The sequence below is a fragment of the Cotesia typhae genome, unplaced genomic scaffold (assembly GCF_013202065.1).
Source record: "Cotesia typhae breed Kobodo isofemale line unplaced genomic scaffold, CoteBio_Ctyphae contig_5, whole genome shotgun sequence".
In the NCBI taxonomy this organism is placed as follows: Eukaryota; Metazoa; Arthropoda; class Insecta; order Hymenoptera; family Braconidae; genus Cotesia; species Cotesia typhae.
This window is the reverse complement of record NW_027423757.1, coordinates 3,350,018-3,368,883: the sequence shown is the minus strand read 5'-3', so window position 1 is coordinate 3,368,883 and position 18,866 is coordinate 3,350,018. Positions and strand designations below refer to the sequence as shown.

Sequence of the window (18,866 nt, the reverse complement as noted above, 5' to 3'; positions counted from 1 at the left end):
GTTGAACTCATACATCTTCGCGAAATGCACGTCGTTGTAACTGATATTGTGAGAGATTAAAGTTACTTAAAAATTATAAATTAATAAATAAAATACTTAAAATTGGTCCAAAGGTTCCTTTGATTCTTTATTATATTCATTCGAATATATATCATGTATCATGAGGAATTGTGTGTACAGTAAAACGGAATAGATAAATATTCTTACTTTAATTACAGAGATCTTACCAAGAAGATTATAAATTCTCTTTAATGTGTATTTTATACAATTGAATAGGTGAAAATTTAAATGTATATATATAAATAAAACGTTTAATTAACATCATAATAAGATAATAAGTGTATGTGTGATAATAAGTATGTAGTAATAACAATTATAAGATAACAATATCAGCAATAACTGTTTATATATTAGCAACAATTATTTATGTATAAAGTTATTATTTTACGCTATTAATAATCACAGCTGGACCTTTTTATTTGCAATTTTCAATTATATATATTTTTTGTCGATAAAAATTTAGAGAAATTTATTTAACAATTTATGTGAAATTATCAAAAGTAAAATAATTATACTGATGCTCATAAAAAAAAAAAAAAAAAAAAAATTTTACTTGAATTAAATAAACCGTAATAATAAGGTCCAACTGCAACAATTTTATTATTTATATTATAATTATTTATATTAACAGAGTGGACAGTATATATAAATTAAACAATATTTATCGCTTAAAGTATTGTAATAAATATTTATAATGATTAATGACCTATTTAATTATGATCGTTATATTTAATATAGAGGTCAAATTACTTTACAGTAACTCTACTATTGTTTCAAAAAAAATGAGGACGTTTCATTGAATTACTTTATAGCGTAAAAATAATGATAATAATAATAGTAATAATAATATTAATAATATGAATTAAAAATCCTGGGTATTGGAATATTATTCGTGTATTTGTTGCACGCGATACCAAATACTGCTGGCAAATATTATTTAAAATAACTTGTGATTATTAAATTAATACAATTTCACGCTTGTTTTGGATGTGGTGCTGGAGTAGAAGCTTGGTCTGATCGAAAACAAGACAAAAGAAAGCCTGTGTACAACGCAAACAGAATTGTGATTGCTAATAGCATGTACATGTAGATATTTAATTCTGGTTGTCGGAACCTATTCTTCCTTAACCATTCAAGAACTTCATCTTCTTTATGAAGATCACCTGTAAGTTAATTCACCGATTAATTGTTTTATTTAATTATATAAAAAAAAAAAAAAAATTATAAATTTGGTGACTTTATAATATCTACCTCGATAAATACTTGGAAATCTTTTACGGAAATATACAATAGCTGGTAATTTAGTTACACCCCATTTTCTGGCATATCGTGTATCCGCCATTTTCACAAATGTTATATCTAGATTATCTGTTTCTCCATCGATTGTTTCTAATTTTCTATCTACTTCTTCACTTTCTTTATGGTTGTGTTCATCTGTAAATTATTTTATTGATAAATTATGATATTATTTTGTTAAAAAATGTTTATTATACTTACAGAAGAATACGGCTAAAAATTCATTTTCGTCAAGTAACTTATCAAGCATTTTTTTATTAACTTCTTCAATTTCATTTTTTATTTCAAATACGTCTTGGGATGTTAGCCAAGCCAGTATTTTATCTTCTTGAGTAAGATCACCGTCATATATGATAGGTGTTTTTTTACGGAAGTATGTTAGTGATGGTAAGTTTATGATACCGTATTTTTCAGCTGCTTCTGGACTTGATATTTTTACAAAATCAATACCAAAAAGATCAGCTTCACCGTCTATTTTTTCCAAAGCTTCCATTATTTCATCACATTCTGGACAATCTTCATCGTCTAATAACATCAAGAGAAATACAAATCATAAAAATTAAGTTTGAAATTACAAAACTAATTTAATAAAATTTTCTTTCCCTCCAGGTGTAAAGCGTCAATTTTAGCTTCGCTGCGCTTAACGAAGTTGCCGCTTTTCGCTTTCGTCGGGGAAAAAAATAATATACACTCCTTGGGAAGTAAATAAGAATGCCTCAGATCACATGTTTATTGACTTCGGCTTCGCCTCGGCCAACAATAACATGTGATCTGAGACATTTCTTCCTTTACTTCTCTAGGGGTGTAATATCATATTGTTAATTCTTACTCTGAATAAAAAAAAAAATATTGAGACAAAGAAAAAAGTATTGAAAAGTATTGAATTGACTATAAAACCAATACTTTTCAATACTTTTTTCTTTGTCTTAATTCTTTTTTTTTAATCAGGGATAATGGATTAAATGTAATGTGTACTTACAGAAGAAAACTGCTAGAAAAGGTGATTCATCGAATAAACGTTCCAACATTCTCTCATTAACTGACTCGATTTCATCTGCTAATTCGCGATTATCGTCATCAATTAACCATTCCAATACAGATTCTTCACTTTGTAAATCACCTGAAAATGATGTGTACGATATTTAAAATTAAATATATATTTTCAGAAAATAATTAACCATACCTTCAAAGAGTAATGGATTGCCGTTTCTGAAATAGACTAACGCTGGAAATGTTCTGATTGAGTATCTTTTAGCCAATTGAGGGTCATGAATTTTAACCATTTGAATTCCAAAAACATCACACTCATCATCTATTCGTTCCAGTCCTTCCAAGATTTCATCACAAATGTGACAATTTAATTTATCTAAACAGAAACAAATATCAAACTTAATTAATACTTATAAATGTATTGATTTATATAGATATCTTCTGAAGATACTTACAGAAATATACTGCTAGATATTGAGTATCTTCAACAGAAGCCTCCAGCATTACTCGAGTTATTAATTCAATTCTGTCTTCAGTTCGTTGTGTAATGAGCCATTGCAGAACTTCTTCTTCTTCAGCTAGATCTCCTTCAAATACACTAGGTGTTTGAGATTCAAAGTAAACTAATACTGGAAAATCTGTTACACCATAGTCTTCAGCAATTTTATAGTCCTGCAAGGTAATCAAAGTAATCAAAATAATTTTTTTTTTTTTTTTTACATTTAATATAATCATTTTCTTACTTGGGTTTTAACAAAAGTGATACCATGTCGATCACAATCATCGTCGATATTTTCCAATTCTTCAAGTATCCCAGCGCACTGCTCGCAATCGTCACTGTCTGTGAAATAACTTGTAAATTAAAGTGTACCAATAAAATGATAAATTAATCAATAGGCATGACAGAAAATAAGCAGATTTCTAATCCAAGAACTAAAAATTGTTTCAACAATCTCATTTAATTTTTTACAAAAAATGAGATAAATAATTGCTAGTCATAAGTCAATACATAGTTTGGAAGTAAATAAAATAATAAAAAATAAATAAATTTAAAAATAAGGATATAATTGCATTCCTGGCGGGTCCTCAGTGTCTTCTTGTGTGCTAGTAAAAATGTAATTTGTTATATGTGATTACAGTGCAGGAGAAAAACATTAACTGTAAATGTTAATTTATTATATTAAAAATTAATTTAGGAATAATTTATTAAGTGTAATTGGGATAACTAGATAAAACTATTGAAATGATAGTACACATATAAGGGTTAAAAAGCAAACAATTGAGAATAATATGAGTTGCGACTGCATCATAATTGGTGGTACCATCAGCTTCTTCTGGTACTTCGGCTTGTTCAGTAGTCTTGACCTCCTGGTGATGTTTGTGCCGCATCTGCTTGCGGAACACTTTGGATTGGCACATGTCACAAAGCGTTCTGTTCCCTACGGCAGCATTAGTACACGTCAGCTTGAGAGAGAGAAGAAGATAGGTAGACAAAAGAGACGGTTTAAGACAAAAAAAAAAAAAAGGCGCGATTAGCTGAGGCTGTTACATGCAACAAGCAGAAGCATTCGATATTATAAATTATTATTTACTAATTATTCTTTTTTTTTATTTAATCACTTTAGCTTTTAATTTTTTTTTTTAATTTTCAAAAAGGATTCAGGAGATAATAGGGTCAACTTCTGGTTACTTTAAACAAAACTTACAGAAGTATACGGCTAGTGATGAGGATTCGCGGATAAGATGAAGAAGATCTTCACCTTCCAATGCTTCTATCATTTCTCCAGATGGATCTTTTTGTGTCATTAACCATTGGAGAATTGCATTTTCATCATACAAGTCACCTGTTTTTTTTTTTTTTTTTTTTAATAGAGAAATAAATTTAACGAAACCAATTAACATAGAAAACTTTAATTCAAGGGGTCATTAGGGTGTGCCAAAATGTAACTTCTGTGATGCGAATAACTCCCTTATGCTAAAAATATGTCAGGAAATGCCTAAACACAACTCTTGTTAAAAGCGGAACTCAAAATTCCAATTTTAAGAGGTCCATCACAGAAGTTACATTTTGGCACACCCTAGGGGTCATTCTGATTTGTAACTTTCAAAAAAAAATTTTTTTACTTCTTTCGAAAGTACATATATCTAAAAGTATTGTGTTCAAATTTTTTAAGTGATCGGACCACTGATACGTAATTAAGAAATGACATTATATCTTGTGAACTATTGACATTTTTAAAGGGAGCGATACATGTAAAAGAAAAAAAAACAATCGATTTTTTTTTTCATAAATCATTAGAATATCATCTTAAAAATATGCCAGTAAATTTTCAAAACAAAATTATCATTATTTATATATTAAAAACTCATTTAAGTGCTTCGCCTTAATTCGGCGCTTGAGCGTGTGTTTTTTTTTTTTTTGCATTAATTTTTGCTTTATTCAAAAGTGTGTTTGTTGAGCTTAATAAATTTTATATTAAAATCTCCAATAATTTCTGTGTAAAAAAATCATGAATATTGACTTTTTTCGAGCACCGAAACCAGAATGATCCCTCAAACAAAAATAATTTACCTGCATAAATAACCGGTTCTTTAGATCCCATTCTAAAGAATAATATTGCAGGTAATGCAAATACTCCATATTCTTTAGCTAATTGTTTATCGTCAATTTTAACAAAATTAATTCCAGCATGATCCGCTTCATCGTCAATGTGCTCTATTTCACTCAGTACCTTACTGCATTGTTTGCAATCTTTGCTGTCTATCAAACACTCGTTAGATTATTATTAACGAAAATAAAATATATTTATAAAAAACAAAATTAGATAATTTAAATAAATTATATTTTTGACTCACAAAAAAATACCGCTACGTAATCAGATGCTTGTCGGATTTTATGGAACATTTTTTTGTTTATTCGTTCGATATGATCCGTTAGTTCCATGTTCTCTGGATTTGTTAACCAATCAAGTATTTCTTCTTCATCATCAATATCCCCATCGTAATTAATGTACTTTCCTTTGCGAAAGTAAGTAATACCAGGAGGATTTCTGTATCCATATTTCTTAGCCATCAAACGATCGCCCATTTGAACTATTTTTATTCCATACTCAGAAGCTTCATCATCAATCAATTCAATGTGTCTTAATACACGAGGACTCTCAGGGTCTTCTTCTTTATCTAAAAATATTATGGGTATTTATAAAAAACAGTTTAGATATTAAATTTTAATTAAAAAAAAAAAAAATAAAAAAAATAAAAAAAAAAAAACTTTTACTTACAAAATACAACCGCTAAAAATTCTTTGGTTTCAATATATTTCGTCAATTGTTCACGATCTATTTTTTCAATACTTGCGTCATTTCTTTGCTTTACCATCCACTCTAATACTTCCGATTCATCCAAAATATTACCTAGCGATTATAAAAATTAATAATCACATAATTAATGATGAACGTAATTTTCAAATCATCACAAACTAAAATACATGCGAATTTATTTTAATTCACTGCACAAATATCTATATTAACTATATATGTATTGATGTTATTAATTAAAAATGCAATGATTATAATGTACAATTAAATAAAACAAATAAAAAAATATTATTTTATAATTAAATAAATAAAAATTATTCAGTAATTATAGAAAAAAAAAAAATTACGGTCTCGACGCCAAATGTAGCAATTTAATTTGTAAAATGTATTATTTATAAATTATTATTGTTTAAATATGAATAATTTTTAATCAAAACGGTTTTATTAGAAAAAAAAAAAAAATTGCTGCCAAAATTGACGGCGGGACCGTTCTGGAATGGCTATAGATTAAGCTAATTAAAAATTTAGTTTAAAAATTTTTTTTTAAACAATTAATTGTTTAAATTATTATTTTAATATAATACGTACATACCCCTATTTATATAATAATTATCGTTCAAATCGGTGTCTTAAGGAAAATATCATAATAATGACAAAGCTAGACTATAAATTAAGAAACAGTTTTTTTTATTTTAACCTATCGATTTTCCTCCGTACATGATTTTATACAATTTATAATAATAAATTATAGTTACATAATTTATATATAGATTTCAAGATATTTTTTGGTACATATTTTATTTAAGGGAAGTGAGGCGAATGACACCAAGAAAATTTCAGATTTAAAAAATGTCAATTGAGCCTGAAATAATTCGAGACATTCGGCCTAAAATAAAAATTGATAAAAATATTCTTCTGTATTACTTGTGATCTGAAAATTTAGTGTCTCTTTCACCCTACTTTACCCTTATAATTGTTTAAAATTAATAAAGAAAATCGCAACAAAAAATCGAAAAAATTGTGTAGATTTTAACTACTAAGTAATGTTATTTTTCAATATAGTTATTATTATTTAGTATTTTTTGTTTTATATATTAAAAAATAATTTGGCAATACATACATTTAATTGTGAAAACAGAAATGCGATTGAACGTACAATTGAAATTACATAAAAGTTAAAGAAGTTAAATAATACGAAATAAATTATTTAATGGATTAATTATAATTATACGTGCACTTAATAATAAATATGATAAACGTTCAATAATTATTAATAATGATTAAATGATTTTTGATCAATGATTGATTTAATTAAATAATAACCGGAAATAAATTATCATTAAAAACTTTAAAAATAAGGATTTGTCTGACAAAAATAAACCCGATTGAGTAAAATCTACGTTATTAGTAATTAAAATTCTAACTGATATTTTCCACGTTATTTAAATAAATAAATAAAATAGTGTAAAAGACAAATGATGTCTATAACTATGCAGAGAATGGCAGTGAAGATGATGAGTACGATGACATGGCTGATTTGTGATGATAATGTGGATTTGGGTCTCTCCTTTCTTGCAGAATGTTTGTATCCATCAAGATCTTTTCCGCCTGGTCAGCTAACACTTCATACCTTCATTAGATAGGGAATTCCCGCGACAACTGTAAAACCGGATAGAATAACTTTATTCTCTCAATCTTAATTTGTTTCGATTCTTAATATTTTTTAATTTTTTTGATTTGTTGATCTGAATATACTCGTTTAAATATTTACCACTTCCGAAAAATCCTCTTTTCGGTTTAGCAACTTTGTTGGGTTGACTTGATGATTTCTTCTCTTCCTTCTCCGTCCCAATTTTAGCATTTTTTTTGCTCTCCTTAGCAGTCAATTTGTTAATTGGCTTGAGTTGAGGTGCTACTGTTGTTGTTGTTGTTGTTGTTGTTGTTGTTGTTGACGCACCAGAAGAAGTTGAAGTCTTTGATGTTGAGGAAGTTGATAATAACTTGTTACCAATCTGTTTTTTGGATGATTGTGGAACGCGGCTGACCTTGGCGACCTTGGTACCGCGATTCAGATTAGCAGGACAGCACTGGTAAGGCTCATAGGAGGGTATTGTGGGTTTCGCGTTTTTACCACCCATTCCGATGTAGAAACAGCCGTCGCCTGTCGGTAAGCAAATAATCGTGTCAGACAACATAATAATGGCCGTTCTTTTATATTTTTAACGTTAACGAGAATATGGGAAATTTTTTAGTTGTATTAATTAAGAGCACTATTGTTAGGCTAATAAATCAAACAGATAACGTGCGCGTAAATTTTATTTTAAAATTATTATAGTTAATTTTAAAATTTAGTTAATAACACGATTGCTACTAATATTATTTTTAAATGGTTAGATTAATTAGTTAAAGTACAATATTTTAGTTACTTTTTTTTTAAATGCAATCAATGAAATTTTCAGCAACCAATTAAATTTAAATTATAATAATTCGTTTTAATTTATTCACTGATAACTGATACTTATTTAACAATTACTTTTAATGCTTCTTTAGAGGATTAAATGCAAAGCGGAAAAATTATTTTTTTAAATGCAATTGAAATGTATTATCTATAACACATTATAATAAATAATCTCTTCATATTGTATGTAAATATTAAATAACAAAATAATTGAAATTTTAGTTAATCTTACCGGTAATTGAAAATAGTGAAACATGCTGTTAAAATAAATTTATGTAACTGATAGCTCGATTAAGATAAATTCAAACTGCAAAATGTTATAAAAGCGATTATTTATCAGTTAAAGTAAAAACAAATGTTGAAAGGCTATAACTTAACTTAAGATGCCAAAAATAGGATATGAGCTGTTATTAATAGTGTAATGCGTGTTTAGTACAAGCGTTACACGCTTGTCAAATACTAAATTGGAAAAAAAAAAAAAAACACTAAAATTATAATTTAAATGCAAACGCCTCCAGACCAGCTTATGTCTGCAAAAAATCGTAAACGCCGTTGATATGTGATAATAATGAATGAAAATAACAAGCCGTACAAGGGTGCGTCAACGGGTATGTATAGTTGTTGACGATTAAAAAATAAAGATCGCCAGGATATCTATTCCTACTATGCGTAAAACTAACTGGAATTGAAAACAAAAAATTTTTGAAAAAAAAAAGCCAATTCGGCACGCATCAAACTTATGATTCGTTGAATATCTATTCCTCGACTGCTATCAATCCAAATTAATACCTACTATAATTGGCGATCTCGCTGATATTAACGTAACTTTATAATTATTTTCTATGCATAGGTCTGGATTTTTTGTTATGTACATATATGTATATATATAGATATTTTTTTTAATGCATTGGCCATATCCAGTTATTATTTTTTGAAGAAATTTCATTCCAAATCTTTACAGTTGCGATTCAGGTAATCTTGTTGTGATTTTTACCTTTGTCATTACTTTTCTTCATATTTCTGCTAGGCTTTTTTTTTACATCAATATTATTATCTTCACCACTCATGTTGGCATCATCATCATCATCATCATCATCATCATCATCATCATCATCATCATCATCATCATCATCATCATCATCATCATCATCATCATCATCATCATCATCATCATCATCATCATCATCATCATCATCATCATCATCATCATCATCATCATCATCATCATCATCCTCGTCGTTATCGTTTCTATTTTCAGTACGATCATCATCTTCGTCATCATCATCATCATCATCATCATTGTCGTTATCGTCATTATTACTATCATCATCATCTTCATTACTACTATCATTACCTGTGTGTCAAGAGTATGAGATGTCATGATCAAAACCACGTATACGCGAACTAATCTGTATCTAATAATTAGTGAGCTATTAAATTTAAATTTAAATCGCGACAAATAATTATTATATTAAAAAAAAAAAATTTCCCTAGATTAGCCGCTGGAGGTGTAGCCCATACGCAATAAAATTTAATATAGCTTTATAATCTTTATCAATTTATTAACTTAATTCTTATTTTTCCTTAGTAAGCAAGATAAGAATGCGCTAATAGTTCGAATTGTTAATCATGCGAGAGACAGAGAAATAGATTAAAAAATATATATATATATATTAAGATTTCAATAAATTTTAGAGCAGTCATTGATTTAAAGTACATTAAATGTGAGTTTAATAATTATTATTATTATTATTATTATTGTTATTATTAATTCTATTGCGCAATTTACCAGTATTAGAATACGAAAAAAGGAAGTTCAACATAATTAAGGATTACACGAAAATTTTGTCCACCGATCAGTCGGGATTTAAAAAAAAAATATTTTATACATTACACATTAAACTTATTAAACAATTAACATAAAAGGAATTTAGATTTCTGTAAAAGTATAGTACTTATTCAATAATAACACTAAAATGTTAGTTAATATTTTGATTGAAACTGATTAATTATTATCAAATCAAATAAAGTACTTTGATTAATTTGATAAAATAAAAAAATAAAAATAAATGCTTTTAATTAATTAAGTAGCAATAAAGTTATATAGATATAAAATATAATATATAATTAAAAAAGAAAGTATATGATAAATCCGCAAGTAAATTATAAAGATGGGGATCGCGCACGTCTGGGCACTATCGCTTTTTCATTTTTTTTGTAATTGTAAGCCGATATATCAGTTACTATCGATATTAAAGTCACAAAGAACAGTACACCCGTAATAATAATCATCATTCTAGATGTTTTCTTACTTTTTTGTTCGATTAGCCATTCCAGAACTTTGTCCTCGTTCTTAAGATTACCTATAAAAGTCAGACACACGCACACATTTATAGAATAATTTTTGAATTATCTATCTGAATACGTTTCTATTTTACGTTCATATTTTATTTTAAAATATAAATAGTTCCAATAATAATTTTATTTTTAATCAAGTACCAAATTCTGTTAATAAAACGAATTTGTATATTTTTTAAGTAGTCCAAAATATGATGAATTAACACAATTTATTTTTTGATAAAAATTAAAAATTTTGTGCTCTTACTTTAATTAGTGAAACAATAAATTTCACTCGTAAATTATATTTTATTTTTTATAAAATAAAATTGTAACTCTTACCGTCATACATAATGGGAACTCCAGTTTCGTAATAAACAAGAGCAGGAAATGAGAAAATTCCAATTTCAGCAGCTAATTTAGCGTCTTTTGATTTGACAAATTGAATTCCATATTTATCAGTATCATCGTCAATTGTCTCAAGTTCTTCTAATATTTGATGACACGTACTACATTTTTTTTCGTCATCATCATCTTTAAATAAAATATTGATTTAATAAAAATTGTATAAGCGTTTAATACATATTATACGCAAAATCATAAAACAAATTGTTTCTTACAAAATAAGACTGCTAGATGCTCAACATCATTAATTAAAACTTGGAGTGTTTTACGATCAACACTTTCGATAACATCTGGTGTAGAATGACGAAGTTGTAAAATCCATTCAAGAATAGACTCTTCATGCATCATATCTCCAGAGTAAATTTGCCGGAATTTATGACGATAAAAAGCAAGTGCTGGTAATCCAGGAAGATCGTATTCTTTTTCGATATTATCATCAGAAATTTTAACAAAATCAATATCTTCTTCTTCGCATTCGTCGTCAATATTTTCAAGCTCTTGGAGAATTTTCTGACTTTTTTTGTCACCCTCTTTATCTGTACAATTAAAATCAATGTAATTAATTGTATAATTAAAATTTGAATTAGTTTTAGGCTCTGAATTTATAATAAAACTTACAAAAGAAAACAACAACGTGATCATTTTCTTCGAGAATATTTTCCAACATTTTAATATTGACTTCTTCTATTTTACCGGGTATCTCAAGTGTATTTTCATCAGTAAGCCAAGAAAGTACTTCATCTTCATCTTCAACATCACCTTCATAAATTAATGGTTCTTTATTTCTGAAGAAAGCTAATGCTGGTAATTTTTTAATATTATGTTTTTTAGCTATTCCTGTATCTTCAGTTGTCACAAAAATGATGCCGGTTTCATCGAGTTCATCATCAATGTTTTCTAATTCTTTTAAAACAGTTTCACATTCATCACCTTCATCGCAATTACCAGCTAAATAATGATAAAAAAAAATGTTATTTATTGACATTAAAAAAATACACACACACACACACACACACACAATTATAAGTGAGATCAAATTAATATTTAATTGAGATTTTAAATAAAAAAATACTTACTGAAATAAACAACGACGTATTCATGTTCATCAATGAGCCCAGACAGGATTTCATCAGTAACTTCTTCGATAGTAGCAGTTTTTTTTTGCTCGACTAACCATTGAAGCACCTCATCTTCATTGAGTAGATCACCTTCGTAGATGGCAGGAATTTTGTCTTCGAAATATACCAAAGTGGGAAGATGATCGATACCATAGTCTTTGGCTTCGGCTGCATTGTCAATACGAATCATAACGATTTCTTCTTTTTCGAGATCGTCATCAATATTCTCCAGTTCATTTAAAATCCTTATGTTCTGCTTGTCGTTTTTTTCATCTAGGGTACCAGGATGAAGTGAATGAAGATGAACCTTGATGATGATGATTATTATAACTAAACCGACGTGATGTCAATAATATGACTTACATCGGAATTTACTTACAAAATAATACGGCGAGGAAGGGTTGATTCTCAATCAGCTTCTCCATCATTTCATCAGTCACCTCGGGAATTTCACGGTGTTTTTTTTGGTGCAGTAGCCAGCCAAGAAGTTGATCTTCGTTCATCAGATCACCTACAATTTAATTTTAATATTTTAAATAAAATAAGATAAAAAAAATATTTATTACTTCATTTAAAATGTGTCTACCATCATAAATATGTGGTATTCCTTTCTCGAATAGAACAAGAGTAGGGAGATTGTCAAGACCATACTCTTTAGCTTCTTCATCGTCATCTATTTTAACAAATGCAATGTCGTGCTGATCACAATCATCGTCAATGTTCTCTAATTCAGCTAATACTTTTTGACTTTTCTTCTGATCTTTGTCATCTTAAAAATAAATAATAATTAGCATATTAAATAAGTAAATATCAAAATTAAAAAAAATTAAATACTTACAAAATAAAACAGCAACATGTGGCATTTTTTCAATGACCATGTCAAGCATTTCATCAGTAATGTCTTCAATTTGATCGGACGCTTGTTGATTATCTAGCCATTTTAGAACTTTTTGCTCGTCTTCAAGATTACCCTCATATATAGTTGGAATACCTTTCTCAAAGTAAATTAACGCTGGTATTTTATCGATTCCGTACTCTTTAGCTTCTTCAGCGTTGTCAATTTTTACAAAAACAACGCCGAGTTGATCACACTCGTCATCAATATTTTCTAATTCATTTAAAATTCTTTGAGATTTACGGTCGTTATTGTCGTCTATAATTATCATTTTCATTATTAATAAATTTAAACATATATTTGTACTAAAAATAAATTACTTACAAAACAGTACAGCAATAGTCTTGCCTTCTTTTACCAAACGATCAAGCATTTCATCGGTAACATCTTCGATTTCATCTTTTTCTAATTGAGACAACAACCACTCAAGTATTTCATCTTCATTCTCAACATCGCCTATAAAAAATAAAATTGTAAGTTGTAAATATTATTAGCGAGCAATTAAAATAAAAATATGAATTTAATTGAACGCAATAAAAATGACTCACCGTCATAAACATTTGGAATTTGTTTTTCAAAATAAACAATTGCTGGAACAGAATCAATTCCAAAATCTTTAGCCGTTTTAACATCATCTATTTTAACAAATTGAATTCCATGTTTATCTAAATCATCATCTATTTTTTCTAGTTCTGCAAGCACTTGCATTGAATCGTCATCCCCATGATCGTCTACATCAACAGAAATAATTATTTTTAGCTCAAAGTTATGTACTTGATGATAATTTATATTACAAAACTTACAAAAAAGAACAACAAGATTGTCCATATTTCCAATTAAAGTATTGAGAGTTTTAGCAGTTACGTCTTCAATTACATCTTCTTCGTCGCCAGTGCTCTTGTTTGATACTAACCATTCTAAAACATCTTCTTCTTTGCTTAGTTCATCTGCAATACATTTTCATTTTTATTAATCTCAATATGTTTTATTGCATTTAAATAATTTAAATGCACTTACGTTCATAAATAATTGGTATCTGATGACGGTAGTAAACTAATTTCGGCAACGGCCCTAAATTATACTCCTCCGCAAGTTCTTCATCAGCGATTTTAACGAAGCCAATACCCAATTGATCAGCTTCATCATCGATATTCTCTAATTCCATTAGAGCTTTTGCACATTTTTTGCAGTCTGGCTTGTCTGTCCCATTTTAAATCAAAGTAATGTTAAAGTTACATTTATTTTATATTTTTTATTCAAGAATTTGAAAGTATATTTTATAATTTAAAAAAATATTTATGATTTAATTGAAAAATCTTCTTATAATTTTTGAAAAAAAAAAAGATAAGTATGTACTTTCATATTCTTAACAATTTTTTTATTTTTATATAATTGTAGTTAGTCTACTGGATCAAAAAAAATTTTAACTAAATCACTCTGCTATACAAGGGTATAAATGGAAAAAAGCGTTTTAAAATAAAATGATATATTATTTACAAATGTCGAGTTGTTTTTAGTAGAAAGGACTGTTTATTTCTACTTGGTTTCTACGTTTTTTTTTTCTAATTACTTTTTTTCTAGATATGTTGGAAGGCATTTTAATGAATCAATAGATGCCTATTTTTAGAGTGTGTACTTACTAGAATTAGCACCAGCACACCGCTCCGAATCTGGACCTATTCATATCGACACACATAGAAAAAAAAATCTTTTTTTTTCCTTATTGCAATAATAATTATATGTACAATTAAAACAGACGTCAAGCCAACTGCTTTATCAATATAAGTCTTGAATAAATCATTTAAAATAAAAATATGTACAATAAAAATAAAAACATAAAATTTATTGTATAAAATCAATAAATTTAGCATGCAAAATTTGAAAATAAAAAATTGAATCAAAACAATAAATATTTTTAATTAACTTTTAAAGATTGCTTATATACAAAAGCTGAAAATGTATAAGGATTTTTTTTTTATTTTCTTTTAAAAAAAAATATTTAAGAATTGAAAAATAAGTTATGTACGAGTAAAAAAAAACTTACAAAACAGTACGGCTACAAATTCAGTGTCTTCAATAATTTTATTGAGAATTTTTGCATTTACTTCCTCAATTCGATCAGGCAAATCCATAGCTTCAAGACTTGTGAGGAAATCTAAGACACCTTCTTCGTCCATCAGGTCACCTATTTAATTATTGAAGAAAAAAATTAATTTTTATTTATTATTTACAGGTCTAATATAAAATTATAGTAACGTTTTAAGATATAATATGTATTTTTTTTTTATTATTTAAAATACCTTGACCAAAAGAGTATAGTAATGATAATATATTTATTTATTTATTTATTCAAATGCCAATCGGATTTATACTATAGATTAACATTAATTAAATTTGGTTATAGGTGAAAAAAGAAAATAAGAATTAAGTAAAAAAAAAAAAGTAATAAAATTAAATTAAATCAATTTTCGTTTACTTTATAATTTTAAGTTATTAGCATTATAAAAAAGATATATTGGATCTATGTTTTTTGACTTATATTCAAGGTAATTTTAAAATAATTATTTTGTAATAATATTATATGTTATAGTTTAAAATTTAATTAATTATTTTAATTTTTATTTGTTCACATAGATGCCTGGCGACATAAAGACAATGCTGAGAAAAGGTTGCATATTTGAATAAAAAAGAAAAATACATATTATAAGTCTTTGGTACCTTAATATCATAAAATGTTTATTTAACTTAATTTATTACTTGTATCATTATTATAGCTGCTCTTTCTATAATATATATTTAAATTTTATTGAATATTTCTTTTTATTTATTTATTTATAGAATGTAAAATGATTCTAGGTCAAATGACTTGTGGTTCTCGTATGCCTGACAAGGTTACTGCTTCGGCGAGATTCCAATAAAAATTTCTGGCGAACTAGTGTAACCCGCCTCCACAAAGGTCCAATCGTTGAGGTTGCATTGTTGAGAGACAACATCATACAATAAAGTTTATCTTTCAATGTCTGAGTAATCGCAACCTCAACTAACACTAATACTAATTATAATTATGATATCACGTGTATTTATAATTATAATTTAGTAAATAAAATACTCACCCTCATAAATAATTGGTTCTTTTTCCCGGAAGTATGTAAGTGCTGGAAAATTCTTGATCCCATATTGCTTAGCTAGCCGTTTATCATTAATTTTTACAAAATCAACTCCAAATGTGTCGGTATCATCGTCTATTTTTTCGAGTTCAGCTAAAACTTTATCACACGTAACGCAACTTCTTGCATCTGTAAAAAAAAATAAACAATCCATTCAATTTATAGATAAATTTATAATTAAATGAATTACACATAATACTAACTAACATAGAATAAAGTAATGTTTTAATCTTTAAACTCAAACATAAAAAGTTAATTAATCTTATTTTGCAAGCACTGCCAAGCGGCAGCGGGTATACCGTCGTTAATTGTAAGCTGAAAAAGCTCGTCAACAAATCTTCAGTCACTAATGCGTGTACCTAGTGATAGACTATGATGTTACATCATTTCGACCTTGCTTTTCAATTAGTATACGACGATACTTTGAAAAAATAATTTCTTCATTTCAGAAATCAATACTTTATTAAATATTGAAAAGTTTACCAACAAAACCGCACTGAGAAATTTTATCCAACTTTTATTATGATGAAATATTCAGCTCGGATTATAATTACATACATTTACATGATCTCATTAGAGCGGCCAAGTACAAGAAGACAATTTTGAATACAGTAGTCTGCTTAAAAAGCCAGGGAGTTCCCTGATTGTACGTGTACCATTTGTTAGCATTGATTATATTGGTAGGTATTAAATTACCAGTTTCAAAATTGATATCATCAAATCAATGAAAATGGCACATTGTTTGAGAAGAAATAATCTCGAGTATTTTGATGAAAATGTTTCGGGAATAAAAGACATTAATTATTTTGATAATAAATTACATATTACTTAAAATCTTATCTATTAACTGTGGAGAATAGCGTAGCGTAGTTTTCTTTGCTTGCATGCCCGCCAATTTAGGCGATGTCGTTACTGAGAATAGAGCAGTGAAATAAGTTTAGAGGGAGTTGTGAGAGAGAAAGATAAAGAGTAAAAAAGACGACAGAGTTAAACAGATAGTAAAATTAAAGAGGGGATCACTCTCGTCCATTCAAGCAATTTTTAACTACTTATATTCTTCTTTTCTTTACCAACATCGTCATCATAATTATCTTCTTTCTGTCATAATTTCTTCATTTCGATATTCTTCCTCATTATTACTTATTTTATTTTATTTGTCTATTTAGAATTACTTATTCTCACGCATGCGTTATTTATTATTTAAAATATCATTTACAGGCTTACATTAATGTCTGCTGGAAGTGTATATGAATGTCTATCATCATAAAATATATTTTGTAGTTAGAGTTCTAATTTTGAAATAACATCTGATATATATTTCTGTTTTCATCTCTTCGTTGATAATTTAATGAACGAGCTTTAACGTTTGACATTATGATTAAATAATTTTTACGATTGCAAACAGTTTTAGCCTCGGATTTTTTTATAATCCTGCACCGGTTTACTATTAATAAAAAAATCATATGTAATACAGACAAACGGAAAAAAAAAAAAAAAAAAAAATAGAAGACATTTTTAGATACTTCTTTCAACGCGTCTGGTAACTTGAGGAGCCTATACTACGGATGTGACAGGTTCAACAAATTATTATTTTGTAATAGCAGTTTCAAAATTTCTTCATTCCACATAACTTAATCGTTAAATATTAATAAAAATTAAATAAATAAGTAACAGATAAATTAAAAAAAAAAAGTAAAGCAGTTTGAAACAAGTTAAAGCTAAAACTTTTAGTCCGGGGGCCGATGACTTTTATTTTATTTCTAATTATTGGGTTTCAGGTGGGTTGCAACCTGTTGCGGGAGATCATATTGTCGTCACGATGTTTTCTGGACAGAACCCGATCATCTTCCGAGGTGTACAAAACGATTATTTGGAGAGGGAAAGTATAACGTCGTACTGTGCCAAAATAACTTGGGTACGTATTCTAAAAGCGGTGCAGGCCACCACGTCGATCGAAGACTACCGCGTCTAGTGAGTGTTCTGATTTAACCAACTCCCCTTTGCTTCTAACAAATCTTACTCACTAGCAAGAGACCCAGCGGATTATGATCATGATGATCATGATAATTATCTAGTCAGAGCACTAAATTTGTTGGACACTGAATTACTGTAAGAGCATCAGAAGAATAAATGTTTAAGCAAAAATACAGTCTAAAAATGAAAGGTCATGTAATAGAAGATAAGATGATACGATAAAAAAACATAAAAATAGTCTGCAAGAACATTCGGGTTTAGTTACGCAACCATAACCGCATGTTTGCCATCACGTGTACTTTCTGTTCTAGGGTGAAAGACACAAAACCTTACAACTTATTACACAAACTATGACTTACACCAGTAAACAGCAACAAAGTCCTTCTCTTGAAGAAGACGTTCGAGCTGTTTAGTAGTAACCTCTTCTATCACCGGTTCAGCTTCTTTTTGATGATGTCCTGTTGATGATGATGATGATAATGATGATGATGCTGTTGGTGATGAAGAAGTCTTTCCACTGCGCGTAACACTAGGTTCGTCCTGGCGCACATTCTTAGCTCCGTGTACGCCGTAACTTCCGTTAGATATAATCACCAAGACACCGAGAAGAAGAAGAAAAAATACACTCGGCCTCGGCATCACTGTGCGCCAGTATCGGCACCCCGTCGAACCGTCGTTCGTCTTCGACATTACCGCACTGACTGCGACAGTTATTTTTGATTTTATAACAGCGTCCGCCCTAGCTAGCTGAGTATAACGATGATCATGATGATGACGATGATGATGATGATGATGATGATGAGCTCGTGGATCCAAAGCGCCGCCGCAGACAAAATACCCTGAAGAAGG

General features: G+C 28.3%; 1 protein-coding gene across 5 annotated transcripts; it reads right to left on the bottom strand.

Annotated features, from left to right (window-relative positions):
- Positions 1–96: 96 nt before the first annotated feature.
- Hlk (hulk) lies at positions 97–18,741 on the bottom strand. 5 transcript variants are annotated; one of them, XM_074249047.1, is made up of 27 exons: positions 18,377–18,736; positions 15,990–16,172; positions 14,921–15,061; positions 14,517–14,552; positions 13,894–14,076; positions 13,680–13,823; positions 13,425–13,607; positions 13,201–13,332; positions 12,820–13,134; positions 12,568–12,750; positions 12,361–12,492; positions 11,940–12,254; positions 11,482–11,811; positions 11,079–11,399; positions 10,801–10,992; positions 5,628–5,759; positions 5,203–5,526; positions 4,919–5,107; positions 4,053–4,190; positions 3,669–3,785; positions 3,090–3,187; positions 2,802–3,018; positions 2,540–2,722; positions 2,336–2,476; positions 1,558–1,881; positions 1,312–1,494; positions 97–1,223 (listed from the first exon to the last, which is right to left on the bottom strand). In XM_074249047.1, exons 1-27 carry the CDS (start codon positions 18,705–18,707, stop codon positions 1,033–1,035), a joined length of 5,358 nt encoding a protein of 1,785 aa, XP_074105148.1. In that variant the 5' UTR covers positions 18,708–18,736; the 3' UTR covers positions 97–1,032. The 5 variants fall into 5 exon arrangements, with proteins under 5 accessions (XP_074105148.1, XP_074105143.1, XP_074105144.1 ...); XM_074249042.1 differs by lacking the exon at positions 3,669–3,785 and having other exon boundaries at positions 18,377–18,733; XM_074249043.1 differs by lacking the exons at positions 3,669–3,785; positions 14,517–14,552 and having other exon boundaries at positions 18,377–18,733.
- Positions 18,742–18,866: the final 125 nt, after the last annotated feature.